This window comes from Hydra viridissima, unplaced genomic scaffold, assembly GCF_058129835.1.
Source record: "Hydra viridissima isolate aposymbiotic clone 2 unplaced genomic scaffold, HvirCarnegie_v1 scaffold_8, whole genome shotgun sequence".
Lineage (NCBI taxonomy): Eukaryota > Metazoa > Cnidaria > Hydrozoa > Anthoathecata > Hydridae > Hydra > Hydra viridissima.
Window position 1 is genome coordinate 16,232,940 of NW_028324307.1, and position 18,883 is coordinate 16,251,822.

The window sequence follows — 18,883 nt, forward strand, 5'->3', positions numbered from 1 at the left end:
TTTGTGTCGGCATAGATATCGCAATTTTAGGAATTTTGATTTTGTCTTGGATGACTAATCATATTTCACAAATGCGAATACAACATTGGCTGGCAACGATGGCTTCTATTCTAGCGACGTGTCATCTACAACTAGCGACGTCAAATTCAAAAGAAAGAAGAAGTACGAGGAAAAGGTGCTAGTCTCTTTGATTATATCGCCCAAAGGGACTTCAAAACCAATGTTTTTTGAAAGTGGCCAGGCAATCAACAAACAAGCATACATCGAATGTCTCAGCAAGCGGTTAATACCCTTCATTGATGAACATTATAAAAATGAAGAGTACTTGTTCTGGCCAGATTTAGCTAGCTTGCACTATGCAAATGAAGTGGTTTCTTTTCTCGATGTCAATAGCATCAAATACCTACCAAAGGTAAAAAATCCACCCAATGTACCAGAAGCTCTACCGATTAAGGACTTTTGGGGTCAGTTGAAACGCTTAGTCTACGAGGATAATTGGCAAGCAACAAGCATTCCTCAACTCCAACGGCGTTTCGTGAATTGTCTCAACAAAATGGATCCGGAAGTGGCAAAACGTTATGCCTCAATGACTTCAGTTCGTCTAGGTCGAATTGCTTTTAATGATGTTATTGAAAACCAATAAATACTTTTTTTTAAATATCATATAATTGTCTATAAATTTATTTTAAATTAAATTTGATAGCTATGTAACTATGGCTATAATAACAATTTTAAAGTTGTCTCATTTTTTAGTCATCAGGTGTTAGTAATTAAAACAGCTGTTGTCTGTCTTGACCTAGTTGGAGTGTGAGCAATTGGTGTGTCAGTACTCAATGGAGTTCCAGTTGGTGTTACTTTAGCAGAAGATTCTTGAATGCTACTTTGAGTTCCCCAACCTTCCAATTCAGGTGATGCTGATAGATCTTCAAGAGCTAGAAACTCTTCTTCTTCTTTTGAAGCCAAGATGTAGATTCTAATGGTAACCTAGTCATAGTTTTGTTGGTTGTACAACAACTTTTCAACTTGAACTTGTTGCAGTTTTGTCCTCCTGTAAGACACAAGTGCGCTACCAGTACTAAAAGTTTTTTCTGAAGAGGCAGATGAAGCTGGAATGCCCAGCCATTTCCTAGCAGCTTCAGCCAAAAAATGGAAACTTGTTTTTGCTGTCATCTGTATAAATGGCCATTTACATTTCCCACTAAAATGTGTTGTGATGGCGTTGAATAATCATCGGCTTTGACACCTTCAGCAAACAAGGGATCTTTATTAGCAAGCTGAGTTTACAATTCTTGAACAAGTTCCGATGCATCTGGAGAAGGTTGACTGACTTATTTCAACCAGGCCTGATAATAGTCACTGTAAATAATAAGTAAATTGTAGGCATTGTTAAATGCCTACAATGCATTTATTACTTACAGTGATACTTAATGAAAACTGGTAATGCAATCTTCTCCATCAAGTTAAAAATATCAATGATATCGTTATATCTCGTCGTTTCTCGTTAAAGAAAGAAAAATAACGTATTCCAATTCGATAAAAATATCGTATCGAAAGGAAATATCAATTTGTTTCAAAAGTTTAGTTTCGATACGCAGATGCTTACTTTCATCGTTACAAATCGACACATCTGGCTTCTACAAGAAGCCAGATGTGTCGATTAAAATATTTCCGTTAAACAAATGGGAATCCTTTAGTCCTTTTTTTGATAACTGAATTTCATCATGGATTAAAAAATTTTTACTCACGGAAAGGGTAAAACACTTAAAACGAGTGTATGGAATCTTTAAAAAACGAAGTATGAAAGCTTTGGTCTATTTTCTTTTGAATTTTCATTAAAGAACTAAAGTATTATTTTTACTGTGGGAGTGTTCTTATCTGAAGCCGAATTATTACTATTTTTATTATTATTATTATAAAACCGGCTCGGTGGGTTATTTTTTTAACCCACCGAGCCGGTTTTATAATAATAATAATAATAAAAATAGTAATAATAATAATATTAATAGTTATTATTATTAATAATAACTATTATTATTATTATTATTATTATTATTATTATTATTATTATTATTATTATTATTATTATTATTATTATTATTATTATTATTATTATTATTATTATTATTATTATTATTATTATTATTATTATTATTATTATTATTATTATTATTATTATTATTATTATTATTACTATTATTATTACTATTATTATTATTATTATTATTATTACTATTATTATTATTATTATTATTATTATTATTATTATTATTATTATAGCAAATAATAATAATAATAATAATAATAATAATAATAATAATAATAATAATAATAATAATAATAATAATAATAATAATAATAATAATAATAATAATAATAATAATAATAATAATAATAATAATAATAATAATAATAGTTATTATTAATAATAATGAAAAAATGATTTTTAAATTTGGCTTTTTTTTCCAAATTTAAAAATCATTTTTTGTCATTTTACATCATTTCCAATAAAAAATAAAATAAATAAAAAATTTTCACATCTCCGTAGTGCTTTAGTTGAATATAACAGTCCGCCATCAAACCTTACACCAAGCCTTATACCAAACCTTACATCAAACCTTACAACTTTTGAAAATCAAAAAAATTAATAGTTTGCGCCAAGAGCTGTAAAATTCCATTCAACTTGAATTGAAAAACAATCGGTTCGGATAGAAATATACTCAATGGATGCCAGCAACTACTTGTTTTTGAAATTTTGAAAAATATTGATTTTTAAGAGAGCGATGTGCAAAAAACAAAGTGTTCGCTCCATACCTTACATTATCTTAGGAAATTTGGTTCATAATATAGGCCTCAGCATTAGAAATGTAACCGTACATTTAATTTATCAGATTTAATTGCTGTATTGAGGGCGTTGAGTGCACATCGCTTAAAATTTTATTGAATTGTCATTCTTTCAATAAAGTAAATAAAGAATATATCACTGAAAAAAGAAATCTTGTAGGGAAAATATGCTACCCATTTTCTAAGAAAAATTCTAGATCAGCTCTTGACTTCAAATCTCTGCTTAAATAAGTTTTTAAATAGATAATTTTATCATTTACAAGATGTTTTTAAAACATTTTACTATAAAGTTCAGAAATGTAAAGCTGAAATGTAAAATTTGAAGAACTAAAGTTAAAAAGTAGTTCATCAATACAAAGAATAAAGTAGCAAGTTTTTTTAAAACTATTACCAGGTTTTCTTACGATCATCACAAGATTTTTTTCACATAAACACCAATGAAAACACCAGATGCTTTGTGCCATCATCTCCAACGTTTGGGGCATTTTTTTTTCAATTATTCTTTAAATAAGGATTACGCGGATCACCATAAATGTATCGACACAAAGCACAAGGCTGTTTATCATTCTCATCTTCAGCACCGAGTTGCTTTTCCAAGATTTTTATATTTGACTTGTGTTCTTTTTTTGCTTTGGCGCCAGGGTTTTTTTGAAGAACATTTCACACACATACGCGCATATACTCACACGCATAACTTACACACACACACGCATATACTCACACGCATAACTTACACACACACAGATTTATATTTTTTTGATGGGGGAGTTTTTTGACTTCATTTTTAAGATTGAGCTGTTAAATTAAGTTTCTATTTCTAAGGTAATCGAGTTTAGAAACGAAGTACCAGTTTTTAATCAAATTAGAAATCTTATCCCAAAATTGATCACCCCTGGTAACGGTAACGTTGGTGATATTTTGAGAGAGGGAATTACAGTTGTATCAGTTCTAACGGTATAAGGTGCAATTATCGCTACCATCGCACAAACTTTAAATGCAATATGTTGCATAATAATGTTGCAGAAGGTGCAACTACAAAACGTAGAAATGATAATAACTAGTGGAAGTGGTAGTCAATTTATAATAAATTACACGCCTCTTTGAATCTGTGAAAAAGAGAATTTTACCAAAAATAACGCATTAAAGCTGATTAAACGCAGCTAACATTCCACACCGACTTCAGACCGACTAAACTCAGTTATCGTCGGTTTACGTCGTAAAACCTTTTGCCTATTTCACAAGATTTTTAAACTTCTAATTTTAGTTTTTTTATTTGCAGGGGACGTTTTCTGATTAGTCAATTCATTAAAAAAAAAAAAAGTCAACTTTGTAAAAATAATGGTCAATTTTTTACTAACAACGAACTTAAAAGGTGCAAGCAAACCGACTTATGTGGTTTAAGGTTAAAAAAATCTTTATTGTATGCTTTGAATTTAGTTTTACGACTAAACCCTATTTGAGATTTTTCACTAAAGAGATAATTCAAAATGAATAGACTATTATTGTTCTATTACTACTATTATTCATTACAATTAAAATACTGTTTAAAACAGGATCCAAATATTTTTCTCAACTAGTTCATTTTTTTCGCGCAAAATATTGCAGAGAGATTTCTCAATTCAAACTTATGAAAATTTTTTTTTGATAAAAATCAAACTTTTAAATAGAGAAATTTAATGCTGCATCCCGAAAAATATATGCTGGGATAACCCCTGCTGCTATTTCCGCTTTTAACATTTTCTCGATGAAATCCGTCTTAACTGTTTTTGCTCGCTTTTCGTCCACAGCTTATTGCGTAATCGTTTGTCGTAACTCACACGCTTTTTTCTCGGTTGTACGTATTTTAAAAATCTCATTGGACGATGAAACCAAAATAAATATTTTTTTTCTTCCTATAATGATACAAATCAACAATAATATTAGGAGTCAGCCTAATAAAGATAAAAGAAGATAAACATCAATAACAGGTATATAAGTATATTTTATCTATATTATACAATTTATTATATATTAAATATGCATTTGTTTTTGTATATGTATGCCTTTGTACGTAAATGTACATTATGTATAATATACACATTTATGTACATTCATGAATATAAATGTATATATTATAAATAAATCATATGTAATTAGACTGTCATGTAAATAGATGACTCGTATTTGCATGGCAGTCTAACCCACCCAAGAAAAGGAAAATAGAAAGGTTAGGACCCTCAGCTAACTAAGATCTTCATAAATGTTGTATGTGTTACCATATTTAATATTTATACCATCATAATCTACGCTACGATTTTTATGTTTTTTATACTGATGGCAAATTTATTTGTTGTAAAAGGTTTTTGGTTTGTGCATAGTTTATATTCTTGTTTTTGTGTGCTATTAGCAACACAGCTTACATAAGTTATATATATATATATATATATATATATATATATATATATATATATATATATATATATATATATATATATATATATATCTGTGTGTGTGTGTGTGTGTGTGTGTGTGTGTGTGTGTGTGTGTGTGTGTGTGTGTGTGTGTGTGTGTGTGTGTGTGTGTGTGTGTTAATGGAGCTTTTTTAAATTTAGGCAAAGAATTAATAAGTTAACTTTTAAGTATAAACTTTAGTTTAACACCAGCTAAAGATTAAATTTTGCTATTAATGTAGTCATTAAATTCTTTTCTTCAAAATCTTTTTATTCAGTTATGAATTTTATAAAATTTATAAAATTATGACATAATTGAACAAAAAAATTTTCAAGAAAAGAATTTAATGACTTTCAAGTTTGGTTAATTTTGAAAAACACTTTTTAACAACAATATTTATGAAGAATTTAAGTAATTATCTTTATTATTAATTAAATTATTAATTATCTTTTATAAATATATGTTAATGAAAGCTGCATTTTTTTCATCAAAGTATTGTCATCTGGTTTCAAAGTTCATTTAAAATAAGATTTAAACTTCTTGAAAAATTAAATGTTTTTAAATTTTTAAAACTTACTACTAATTACTTGTTAAAAACTTTGTAAAATCAAAATCTTTTTAACTCAATTTGTAGGTTTGTCAAAATTTAAACACAATAATGGTAGAAAATACATCAATCAAAACTTCACTTATTGTAAGAACTTTTGATTTTAATTTTAAACTTTGTAATTATGTTTTTATGTAATGCATAATGATAATGGTGATCATTATATAATGATTCAATACAAAAATATGTGGTACATAGGCTGGTAGTTTTGCTGGTTTATCAGCAGATATAATTATGTTTCCATTGGATACAATTAAAACGCGTTTGCAATCAAGTGCAGGGTTTTGGAAGACTGGAGGTTTTTTTGGTATATACAGAGGATTAGGTTCTACTGCATTAGGTTCCGTACCATCAAGTATGCTTTATTGTATTTTTTTAATTTTTTTTTTTAATTTGTTTGTACTTATTTTATTTTATTCTTTTGTAAATCAAATGAAACTTAACTAAAACATTTTAAAAAAGAAGTAAAAAAAATTATGGATTTATATTTCAAAATCCTTTCTTTAAGTTTAAACTTCTCATTCTCCCTAATCAAATTTTATTTGTAACAAAAAATTTATGTAGTGAGAAATATTTTGGTTTTGCAAAATAGTTTAGACATTTATAGAATGTGTAAATTGTTTTGCTACATTACAACTGTTGATGTAAAATTTCATCAGTTTGTTTTATTATCAATATTTAGTTTTAAAATATGTTTTATTTAAGCTAATGTTCTAGAATTAAATATATTGTTTATGCTAGAGATTATGTTGTGTGTGTTTTGTGTGTGTGTCTTGTGTGTGTCTTGTGTGTGTGTCTTGTGTGTGTCCATAGTATGTAATATGAAGTAGGTCATTTTTTTTTTTCACTATCAATTCCATGTAGGTGCAACATTTTTCTTGGTTTATGAGTTAACCAAAAAGCATATGGCAGTGAACTCTGATTTAACCAAGCACTTGATTGCTGCTTGTTTAGGAGAGACTGTAAGATTTTTCAGTAGATTAGTATGAATAACATTAAACAAACAAACAAACAAAAAACCCTCATTAAATCACAGTTGGAAATTAAATAATTGATGTTAAGTATAGATGTGGCTGTAGTTATATAAATCCTAATATATGCAATCTAAAATGTGTCTGAAATAAGTTTTGAGTGCTTCCAAAAGGTTATTTAACAATTTCTTTTTCTTTTTAAAAAAATTTTTTTTTAAAAAAAAATAGAAAAAAGAATTTATTAAATAATCTTTTTTTTTTTTTTTTTAGGGGTCATGTTTAATGAGGATTCCATTTGAAGTTGTTAAGCAACATGCTCAAGTCCACCACTCAAATATCAGTAGTTTTGGAGCTTTTAAAGTAATTTTAAATACATATGTAAGTCTATGTGTATATTTATATTTTCTTTTTCTTTTACCATTTTGCAGTTTTACTATAGCCGTTGTTTAAGATTTATCGAAATTGATTTTAATGAAATTTTTTGTAAGTTATAAGTTTAGGTAATGCTGAGTAGATATAATTTTAGCTTATCTTAGCTCCTTGGTTTTTTCATAAAATATAAGTGATGATATGTAGTGAACCTGAACCAAATCAAGGTGTTACTTTTTCACCCCATTTCTGACATAGTAGGTCTGAAAGAAGATACTTCAATTACTTCGATACTAAGATTTCCTCTGTTCAAAACTGATGAAATCAAAATGATCTATTGGAACTTTTGAAAAAAAAAAAAAGAGGTATTATTCTTTTTTTTGAAAATTTTCATTAAAAAATGCCAAATCCTGTTTCATTAAAAAATCCCTCTTCCAGTAATCCAAGTGATCAACTTTTTTTTTAATCATTTGAATCGAAAATTCATTCGTTTTCTTCAATACGAAAATCCTGAAATTTTTTGGCTATTGTCGCGTTTACCAATCCAAAGAATAAGTTTTACAGTGAAAAAAAAGTTGTTACCAAACATCGAAGTATAAATTAAAAATTTTACTATTTATAAAAGATTATAAAATGTTACATGGTATTAATTAGTTATTCTTTTATCACAAAAACCCTTCCCTTTGTTTCACTATACAAATCTTAAGCACTGAGAATCTAAGATACCTTTGTTTTGCATTATATGATGTTTCTAAAGTGAGGTTTCTTAAGTTCAATTTTACTAAGACATTAAATATTTTTGAGGTCCATTTGTAAATATTTTTGAGATTTTTGTTGTAAGTTTCTTTCTGCTCCTAGCAAAGGTTTTTAGGAGAAAATCCCTGAACAAAATGAACTTTCTCATTTGCCAAAAAAATATTGTTTAATTTTTCCAAGCAATTGATTGACCTTAGTTTTAGGCAGTTATCTTTAAATATTTGTGTTAAAAACAGTTTATTATATCAGTGGAAAAGTATCAAAGAAACAATCAATCCATTTAATTCAAGCCATTTAAATTCTTTAAGTTTTTTGAACAGAAGTGTGAGAAAATAAGTGTCATTTTTACCATCTAATTTGCTTACTTGACCTACTTATGCGAAACCAGAGCCTCAAGGCTCAGATTTATCTTGAACTTATTAGGGCATCTAGTGCTTGCATAAATATTGTTTTGATAAGTAATATTCTTTTAACTGCAAGATCAAGATCTGCAAGTCAGATCCTCACTGTAATCTTGATCTTGCAGTTAAATGACTAGAAATAAAAGTAATCGTAAGGGATTATTTATGATGTTGCACTGTCTGTCACCTGTTGTTAATTTTCGATTCAGTAAATTCAGTAAAAAGTGAATAGGAAAATTGAATGGCTGTGAGCATTAGTAGGTAAAACAAAAATTAAAATTTATTGAAACTCAATCAGTTTTAACTCAAATTTTCTTCCTCTTCTTTTTTTTTATATACCTTTAATTATAACTAATAAATATTACTTTGACAGGAAGAAATTCCTAGTTGTTTTGTAGAAATAATTAATCAAGCTGTTTTTTGTTTTTAAAGTTACAAGGAATTTTGAAATATCATGTTGCACTTATACTAGTTTTTTCTATTTTTTTAAATGCTAGTTTTTCTATTTACCTATTATGCAAGACTCTGGATTGTGTTCATACTTTTAATTTATTTGTGTTTGTGTCAGTGCTAATCCAGAGTGTGCTCTTGTGCTATATTGAAGTTATAATTCACCCATCTTTTTTATTTTCTCTGAAATAATCATTTATTAGCTAAACAGTGTTCTTTTCTCATTTTTAGTTTTACCCCAAGTTTTTTTTCTAGTTTCAATATGCTTAATAATGCTGAGTTAACCGATTTTTTTTCCTTAAGGATAATATAGACATAAGGACAACCAGAAGTGAACTACACATTTTCAAGTTCCTTTATTAGAATTTTTTTTTTACAAAAATCTCAAAAGCTGATTTTGATTTAATCAGTTTTGAGAAGTAAAAAGTAACTTTAATAAAAAAAAAATAATCTTGATTTGGTTCAGGGTTGAATTTTCACCTATAAAACCTTTTTCTGCCCTTGAAGTTTTAACTTTGGTTTTTTTTAAAAAAAAATTCTTTAAATAGTTTACTAAATTATTAAATATCAAAAATTTATTAGAAGTTACTAAAATTAAAAAACCCTGCAACAAATGTTTATTGCAGCATTTTCTTTATTTTTGCAATTTAAAAAGATAATTCCAATTGAAAGTTTATCAGTTACTTTAAGTATAAAAAAAAAGTTAGCATGGGTCAATAAGACCTTGTTTGACTCAGCTTAACAATTTTTTTGGTAAATGTTTTACTTATACCTCTTTAATTATCTCCCATAATTAAAGAGGCTTGATAAAGGACAGATAAGGTTGATGGTAATGTAACTCTTGATATTTTTTGGTTTAACTTTCTCTCCTGATTCTGATTTTCTGGTGTTGGGCTCCTTTGATGAACTTTGAGCTCCAATCTGTAAGTCAGAACCTGTAGCTCTGAAAATTGAAGAAAAACATATCTAACAGCATTGTTAGATGCATCTACATGACTGAAAGTTAAAAGATTTTCTCGGTTGTTTCTAAAGCTATTTACAGAAAATAATTGCAATATTTACAAAGTGCAGGCTAGATAGAGTATTATGCAAGTAAATCAAACATAAGTCTTCATCTTCAACATTTATAAAGCCACGTGGTTTGCAATTCACATTGCATTAATTATATAATTAAATCAATTATGTAATCAAATTAATTCAGGAAATTATTTTAAAATCAAATATTTTCTTGTCAAATCTGCTTGGGAGCTTCTATCTTTGCAGTCATTTTTCTGTAATTTTTCTGTTAAGGCCCATGTGATATTAGGAAAAATGAAAGTATGTACTTTTTAAAAACCATCAAATACATGTATAGTTTTTTTTATAAACCAAGAGGTAATGTTAATAAAAAATATGAACATGCCAAAAGAAAGGGATAAAATCAATAGAATTGAGATTTTTTTAAAAATTAATTTTAATTTATTTTGTACATCAGCATCTTTAACTTGCAATACCTTCTTTACTTTAAAAAAAAAAATAATAGAAAAATGGTTGTTTTAAAAAATATTTTACTTTAAGAGAGCATTTGCTAAATATATTGAATTCATTAAAGGCTGAAAATTTTTTTTAGCTTAATCAATCTTGGTACTGCCATTATCAAGCTGTATAAAATTATAATCATGTTTCACCAAAAAGCTGGTACACAACATCTTTTTCTTTGTTAAGACCTCAGTCTTAGTCACACTCCATGTAAGTATCACCTTTTTCAGGGAATGTGATCGACGATGCGGGTGTCAAATACATCAATTAAGCTTTACTTTTTGTTAAAGCTTTGATGCTACAAGGTGCTACAGTAAAAATAGCAGGACTTTAAAACATTTCTAGTCAAAAGGATTTTTTTTCCTCTTAGTTCAACTGCAACTTTCACAGAAGACTAATTAAAAAATATATTTTTGCTCAAAAAACTAAGAAATTTTGTTTTACTTCAAAAAGATGTTTATAAAGACCTTCATCCAGTTACCATTACTACCATCATCCAGTTACCATTACTTTAAGACCATTTTTGGGTTATTGGACAGATGCAATTTTAGTTTTAATAGATATTCTGGCAAATCTATCGAAACCGTTAAGGAACAAGCTACTAGTAAAAAGTTTCTTATTCTAAATTTGTTGAAAGAGATCAAGAAAAGACTATGGAATCGAGAAAAGCAATAAGCAATTAGAAAAAATATCGGTTACAGAAAATATGTAGCCAAAGTACCAAGGTATTTGAAGTAATAATTTTCAGAAATAAAATATACAGCAAATATCCTAATTATGAAATTGTTTAACTTAATACAGTTGCCTTTGACAAAGTTTGTAGACTGGCAGAAGTTCCTTTATAAAAAAGTCTACGTTTATAGAAGCTTCCTTGCGGAGGATGTAAAATTTTGTTAACCCATAACCATTCATCTTTCCAGCGACCATTACTTTAGGACTATTTTTGGATCTTTGGACTGATGCAATTTTAGTTTTAAAGATGAAAAACCTTTTCTCATTCAGTGACAACACTCTCAGTCCTCCACTTCTAGGCTTATCCACAAAACAGTTGGAATGTGCCTTGTTCTAATTTTGCTGGATAACATTCCAGTGCCTTTGCCACCTCCAAATTTGTCATCTCACTAGAATGTAGTTGAGCCATGCAGTTATTCAAACAGCTTTCCTATCTAAAGTTAAAAAAAAGTTAGCTGATGAATTAATAATTCATTTTAATTAACATTTTAATGAGAAATGGACAAAACCTTTGATCTATGGTAAATGACATTTTAAATCATATTGTTAAGTTTTAGTCAATGTCAAAAACAAGCAAATTAGGCAATATAAATTACTTTCATTTAAAACATCATTTAAAGGTACTTCATCATTATTTAAAATAAAATGTTGAAATGTTACATACCCTTCTCACATGTCTTGTATATTATTGCTTATATGTTATTACTTACACAATATTACTTATATATCATGCAACCTATGAAGACAACCTGCATTTGCTTTGGTGATAAGATATAAAGGATGTGACTTGTTCACTTGTCTGAGTAATAGGAGTTGGGAGGAGAGAGGATGGAGAAGGATTTTTTTGTCAAGTTAATTTGAACCCTAATAACAATTTTACTTTATAACATATTTACAAAATTTGGTAATTGATTCTCTATACACTTTCATTTCTTCAGATACCGATAATGATTAATGGTCAGGCACATTTTTATCAAAAGGCCGGGCATATTTTCACCTAAAGGGAAAAATATTGGGGCAATTGAAAAGATTTAAAAAGATTAGATGAAACAGAGTATGTACTCTTCAAATATTTTGTTTTTTTGTCCACTTGTTTAAAGACTTAAGTTTAAATTAGTTAGTTAAGTTTAGTTACATAACCTGATGGTGGTTTATAAAAGCAGATGGTTTGTTCTCATACAACCAATGATGAAGAAAACTATCAAAAGTTTAATTTGACTTATAAGATTGTTTACATTTTTGCTGTTTATAAAATTAATTATAATTAAAGGAATTGATGCTAATATATTATAAATTAGGGGCTGAAAGGGTTTACGCGAGGCTTCTTAAGTATGCTGATGCGTGAGGTAAATTTTTTTTAAAGTTATTTTTAAATCAATCTCTTAAAAATGCTTTGATCTCTGAATTGTTGATGTTATTCTTTTATTAAATCTAGCTTCCTTTTGCATTGACACAGATGCCTGTATGGGAATTTTTAAAGGTAGTTCAGTTACATTTGCCCTCTTTTTTTTTTTTTTTCTTTGTTGATAATTAATCTAAGAAACTGTTGTCTTGATCAATCTAAAAATCTCTTGAATAATCTAAAAAATAGTATTCTTATTAGTAATAATAATATTAAATTCCTTCTGGTTGTAAGTTAGTAAAAGCTTTAAAGTTGTTTTACAAAATTCACAGGCACTGTAATATTGTAATTTGTTTGTACAATTTTTTTAAATTATTTAAATTATTCCTTTAAATATAATATCTTTAAAAATAGAAGCTGTGTCATTAAAAAACGGATAATGAAAGATTTTTTTCCATAGGCTATTAAGCAGGACAGAAATTGTTATTTATTATTTTGCAGGATTGTTATTTATACGAATAAAATGATCATAGTAGCGCATAATTAGTAGCGTATAATTATCACTTTATTTGATTTTATTTTGTTGACAATTGCAAAATGTCATCGGATCAATTAGTAATAAGATTATCAATTAGTAATAAGAAGTCTGTTGCTAACCAGTATTTAGAAAAAACACAAAATTATCCTTGGTTTCTATTAGTAAAATTATCCTTGGTTTCTATTAGTAAAATTATCCTTGGTTTCTATTAGTAAAATTATCCTTGGTTTCTATTAGTAAAATTATCCTTGGTTTCTATTAGTAAAATTATCCTTGGTTTCTATTAGTAAAATTATCCTTGGTTTCTATTAGTAAAATTATCCTTGGTTTCTATTAGTAAAATTATCCTTGGTTTCTATTAGTAAAATTATCCTTGGTTTCTATTAGTAAAATTATCCTTGGTTTCTATTAGTAAAATTATCCTTGTTTTCTATTAGTAAAATTATCCTTGTTTTCTATTAGTAAAATTATCCTTGGTTTCTATTAGTAAAATTATCCTTGGTTTCTATTAGTAAAATTATCCTTGGTTTCTATTAGTAAAATTATCCTTGGTTTCTATTAGTAAAATTATCCTTGGTTTCTATTAGTAAAATTATCCTTGGTTTCTATTAGTAAAATTATCCTTGGTTTCTATTAGTAAAATTATCCTTGGTTTCTATTAGTAAAATTATCCTTGGTTTCTATTAGTAAAATTATCCTTGGTTTCTATTAGTAAAATTATCCTTGGTTTCTATTAGTAAAATTATCCTTGTTTTCTATTAGTAAAATTATCCTTGGTTTCTATTAGTAAAATTATCCTTGGTTTCTATTAGTAAAATTATCCTTGGTTTCTATTAGTAAAATTATCCTTGGTTTCTATTAGTAAAATTATCCTTGGTTTCTATTAGTAAAATTATCCTTGTTTTCTATTAGTAAAATTATCCTTGTTTTCTATTAGTAAAATTATCCTTGGTTTCTATTAGTAAAATTATCCTTGGTTTCTATTAGTAAAATTATCCTTGGTTTCTATTAGTAAAATTATCCTTGGTTTCTATTAGTAAAATTATCCTTGGTTTCTATTAGTAAAATTATCCTTGGTTTCTATTAGTAAAATTATCCTTGGTTTCTATTAGTAAAATTATCCTTGGTTTCTATTAGTAAAATTATCCTTGGTTTCTATTAGTAAAATTATCCTTGGTTTCTATTAGTAAAATTATCCTTGGTTTCTATTAGTAAAATTATCCTTGTTTTCTATTAGTAAAATTATCCTTGGTTTCTATTAGTAAAATTATCCTTGGTTTCTATTAGTAAAATTATCCTTGGTTTCTATTAGTAAAATTATCCTTGGTTTCTATTAGTAAAATTATCCTTGGTTTCTATTAGTAAAATTATCCTTGGTTTCTATTAGTAAAATTATCCTTGGTTTCTATTAGTAAAATTATCCTTGGTTTCTATTAGTAAAATTATCCTTGGTTTCTATTAGTAAAAAGTTAAAACTTCCATACTCAACGATCAGAAGAATAATTTTAAAGTTCTAAAATGAAAAAAACTACTACAAGAAAGAATGGTATGGGCAAAAAGACTGGGTAACAATGTCCAGAAAAAGCTGCAAAGGTGGTTCATGAGTTCAAACAGGATCCTTTTCTGTCAGTCAAAGATGTTGGTCAACTAGTAGGTTTGTACTTTTCAATAATTGGCTGATATAAAAATGCACATGGTCTTAAGTCTTACAGAGTTCAAAACACTGCAAATTGCTTATACACGTACTTTGGAAAAGCTTATACACGCAAATGCCAGGAGACATGCAAAGTTACTTTACAAACAACATCTCAAGAACTTGGAAAACTGATTTGTCCTTAATAACGAAACATACAGTATTGGACAAAACATTTGCAACCAAATAATGCTAATTTAGTTTCTTTATATAAAAGTGCTGCATTTTTTCAATTTAGAGAAATAAGTATGTAACTGTTTAGAGACAAAGTTCTTCAAGTTTTATTCATCACAAAGTTCATTATTTGTACACGAAAATTAATAAATTAATCAAAAGTATTAAAAAAAGTTGATTTCCTTCTGGACAAAACAAGTTTAACTCGATAAAATGTTGACCAAGCTGTATTTTGCTATCAATGTTTCGTGGCGAATCCTTTGTTGTCGATCACAGCCTTGCATCTTCGAGGCATAGATTGGATCAGGTGATCAATGAAACTTTGTGGAATCGCTGCCCAGGCCTTTTGGATTTGTTCAAACAGTTGATCTTTATTACGAACACCTTCACGATTAATTCTGCGGTTGACGATCTCCCACAGGTTCTCGATAGGGTTGAGATCCGGAGATTGAGGCGGCCAATCCATCACCGATAGGTGGTTGTCTTGAAACCACTTCTTGACTACTTTTGCAGTGTGTTTCGGATCGTTGTCTTGCTGAAAAACCCATTTTATTGGCATATTCCATTCAGCATGAGGTAACTTAACATCTTTCAGGATATTTTTATACATGAAACAGTCCATTATTCCATCGTTTCGGTGTATTGGACCTAGACCGTTAGCAGAAAAACACCCCCAGACCATTACATTGCCTCCACCATGCTTCACGGTCTTATGGCAGTAACGTAAATCGAGGCATTTTCCGGCCGGTCGACGTACACGGCAAATGCCATCGCTCCCAATGATGTTGAACTTCGATTCATCACTGAACAGGACAGTTCCCCATTTCTGCACATTCCAGTCAATATGAGATGTAGCAAACGGGAGTCATTTCTTCTGGTTTTTTAGTGAAATCAGCGGTTTCTTTGCAGGGCGTCGAGAAAACAATCCGGCTTCAACAGAATGTCGTCTGATTGTTCCGTCCGATACAGGCAGCTCTAATTGCTTTTTTATCTCGACTGATGATATCCAGGAATCCTTCTTGACGGATCTGATGATCATAGAATCCTCTCTAGAAGTGGTGGAACGCGGTCTTCCACCTTTGTTATCTGCTGCCAACTTCCCCGTAGAACGATATTTGGAACATAGTCTTGATACGGTCCATTTTTTCACGCGATATTTATCACAAATACTTTTTGTGACATTCCACTTACCTAATCGCCGATAATTTTCTTTTTTAGTTCCAATCCAAGACTGTCGGGAGCCATTTTTGCACTTGAAGTCATAAAAACAATAAAAATAAATAATCACGCTTCTCAAGGCTTACCGTGTTACATTTACCTTGTGATGATACAATAATGCTCTGTGGAACACAACGTCTTGGTTGGATGTGGACTGTATTGATGTAATGAAACACTTGTTGTATTTCACTTCTTGTATTGATGTTCTTCGATAAAACACTGATAAACTGTCTTCATAATACTGACTGATTGACTTCCATATGCTGACTGAATTACATATCGATTTACATGTCTCTTATATAGTAAAATGAACCTGTGTGAACCTGTTCTGGAAGATTCTAGATGTTTCTTTTCGATGCTTCTGGAAGCTTCTGAATGCGTCTGGATGCTTCTGAATGTTTCTGGATATTTCTGGATGCTACTGGATGCTTCCAGATGCTTCTTCTGGAAACTTCTGGAAGCTTTTGCATGCTTCTGGAAACTTCTGGAAACTTCTGGATACTTCCTTTAATTATTAAAAAACTTCCGTGACGTTGACACGGACCAGACTTAAGAAAGTGAAACAAACCAAAAAAGTTGCACTTGTTTTGTCCGCTGCAAAATGGCACTTATCAACAAAATTCTGCCTGTGTGCTGTCACCTGTCAGCTGATTGCTTATGTCATGGCATGCTATGACTCCAGACTCCTGAACTGTTTGCTGTGGTAGTATAGTTCGTTTCGTTTTTAAGACATGTAAAATTAGGAACACTTTTTAGCATTGTTCGATGTTGGTTGCAAATGTTTTGTCCAATACTGTACGTCAAATCAGGCTAAAAGGAGCTGTGAGGTAAAGGATTCTATGTCACAAAGTTTTGGTTTGATGTAGTCAGTTGCTACAAGTATAAATGCCTTGCAAAGTTCAAGAAAAAGTTTTTTGACTGGCAGGCGATTTGCTCATGTGGTAAGAAAAGCAAGTTAGTCGTGGCAATAGTGAAGGCGCACTTGCTGAGAACTCGGAAAAAAACCTGCAGCATTTAAAGAAATTGTGGAATAGAGTAAGCAGAAAAGTGCTTCCAGATTGCTTATCTTCGCAACTCCTCTCCTAATTGATTATTTAACTATTGGTAATAATGAATGAGCTGCATCAATGGTAAAATGGAGCTCAGTCCAATCTTCTAGACTTTTACTAAGTTTCTCATCTTCCTTATTTTCCTGTATTATCAGGGAAATACTAGTCGCGTACTGAATTTTACTCTACTTAGATTGACGGCGGAGAAATTGATTTTTTTTTTCAATTATGCTTTCTAGAAACAAGTATGTTTATATAATGGAAGTGATATAACTGGCTTTCAATCGGGTTTATGTGGCTCGGCAGCTGGTGCTATTAGTGCGGCTCTTACGACGCCACTCGATGTTGCTAAAACAAGAATCATTCTTGCGCAGGTTATTTTTTTTTGTTGTTGCGTAATCAAATGAAGTAATAGCTATATTTTTTTACCACGAAATTTTTATTATTTGCAGCACTCCTCTTTGAAAACATCAAACAATCCGTTTCATGTGGTGTTGCAGATTTCCAAAAACGAAGGGATGAAAGGGTAAATTTTTCTTGTGCTTTCATGAGCTTTCAACATTTGAACAACAAACCAACTTTTAAGCCGTTTTGATTTTTTTATTATATTTTAGGTTTTTATATTTTTAAGGGTAAATTTTTCTCACAGTTTCATGAGTTTGGGTTTTTAAACATTTAAACAACAAACTTGTTTTAAAAATTCCCTACACTTTTAAATTTTTTTTTTTTTTTATATATATTTAATTTTTTTTTAATTTTTATATTGTTTTATGATCTTTTTATTTTTTTTCGAAGACTTTTTGCTGGAATTATCCCCCGTGTCATTTGGATTTCCGTGGGCGGATTTATCTTTCTTGGTGCTTATGACGAAATGAAAATATTACTGAATCGTCAAAATCATCCTACATAGAGTCGGTCCCAATCATTCAGTCTTCGAATTCATTACCTTTGAAGGTTTATTTGCGATTTTTGTATATTTAGGAAATTATATGTATAAATAGCACCTTAGAGAGTAATTTTCAATTAAAATATTAATGTTGGTCTGCTTTATGAACTGAGAGGACGTAAAGAAAGTTGACAGCCTGTTTTTCATTTTTAGATTATTGAAATTTAGAATTTTTTTCCTATAGCTGGATTTTAAAATTTGACAGTTTTTTACGTAAAGTATCTATTGTTCCTTTGAAATAACAGGCGATGACCATTGCAAAAATTTTTCAATAGAAAAAAAAATGTAAGAAAATTTAAAATTTTTCTCTAAAAATCGTTTGTTGCAAAATTTGACATTAAACGTGGTGGTTCTTATTTCGTTTAGAAAAACTTTTGTGTATAATTTATCAAAGATAACTGAAATATATTTTTAAAGAATATGATTTTGTCTTATTGCTTCGTGAGATATTGTCATTGCGATGGGAAAAAACTTGGTGGTATTGCAACCACTCAGGGTTCTCTTGACGTTTTGAAATTCTGAGCGTTGTCGTCTCCAATAGTTTGGAGTTTTTTAAAAAAGGTTCATTAAAAAAAAATGGATGGAATTAAAACAAATGAAGTCAATAATGTCCACCATCGATCGATCGATCCTTCCTTAGAATCCTTCTTCTGAAGAGACTAATTATGATAGCCATAAAAAGAATCTTTCTCGAGTTTTCATGAGCCTGTAACATCGACAATACAATGATCTTTTGGAAATAATTCAACAAATGTTCCCTTGTTTTTGATAATATTTGTATTATCAACCTTTAGTTCCCATATTTTCATGTTCCCATATTTTTATTATCATATTTATGGGAAGAAATA

The 18,883-nt window shown here is 29.1% G+C and overlaps 1 protein-coding gene across 4 annotated transcripts; it reads left to right on the plus strand.

The window, feature by feature from the left end:
- Positions 1-4,658: 4,658 nt before the first annotated feature.
- On the plus strand, positions 4,659-18,456 carry LOC145194901 (mitochondrial S-adenosylmethionine carrier protein-like). Of its 4 annotated transcripts, none has more exons than XM_090096213.1 (10): positions 4,660-4,808; positions 5,906-5,965; positions 6,077-6,233; positions 6,743-6,840; positions 7,120-7,227; positions 12,374-12,421; positions 12,511-12,555; positions 17,329-17,463; positions 17,542-17,615; positions 17,885-18,456. In XM_090096213.1, the coding sequence occupies exons 2-10, from the start codon at positions 5,930-5,932 to the stop codon at positions 17,997-17,999; spliced, it is 816 nt and encodes a 271-aa protein (XP_089952339.1). In that variant the 5' UTR covers positions 4,660-4,808; positions 5,906-5,929; the 3' UTR covers positions 18,000-18,456. The 4 variants fall into 4 exon arrangements, 3 of the variants coding, with proteins under 3 accessions (XP_089952339.1, XP_089952340.1, XP_089952341.1); XM_090096214.1 differs by lacking the exon at positions 4,660-4,808 and adding an exon at positions 4,928-5,047 and having other exon boundaries at positions 17,885-18,319; XR_016455060.1 differs by lacking the exons at positions 17,329-17,463; positions 17,542-17,615; positions 17,885-18,456 and adding an exon at positions 12,014-12,129 and having other exon boundaries at positions 4,659-4,808.
- Positions 18,457-18,883: the final 427 nt, after the last annotated feature.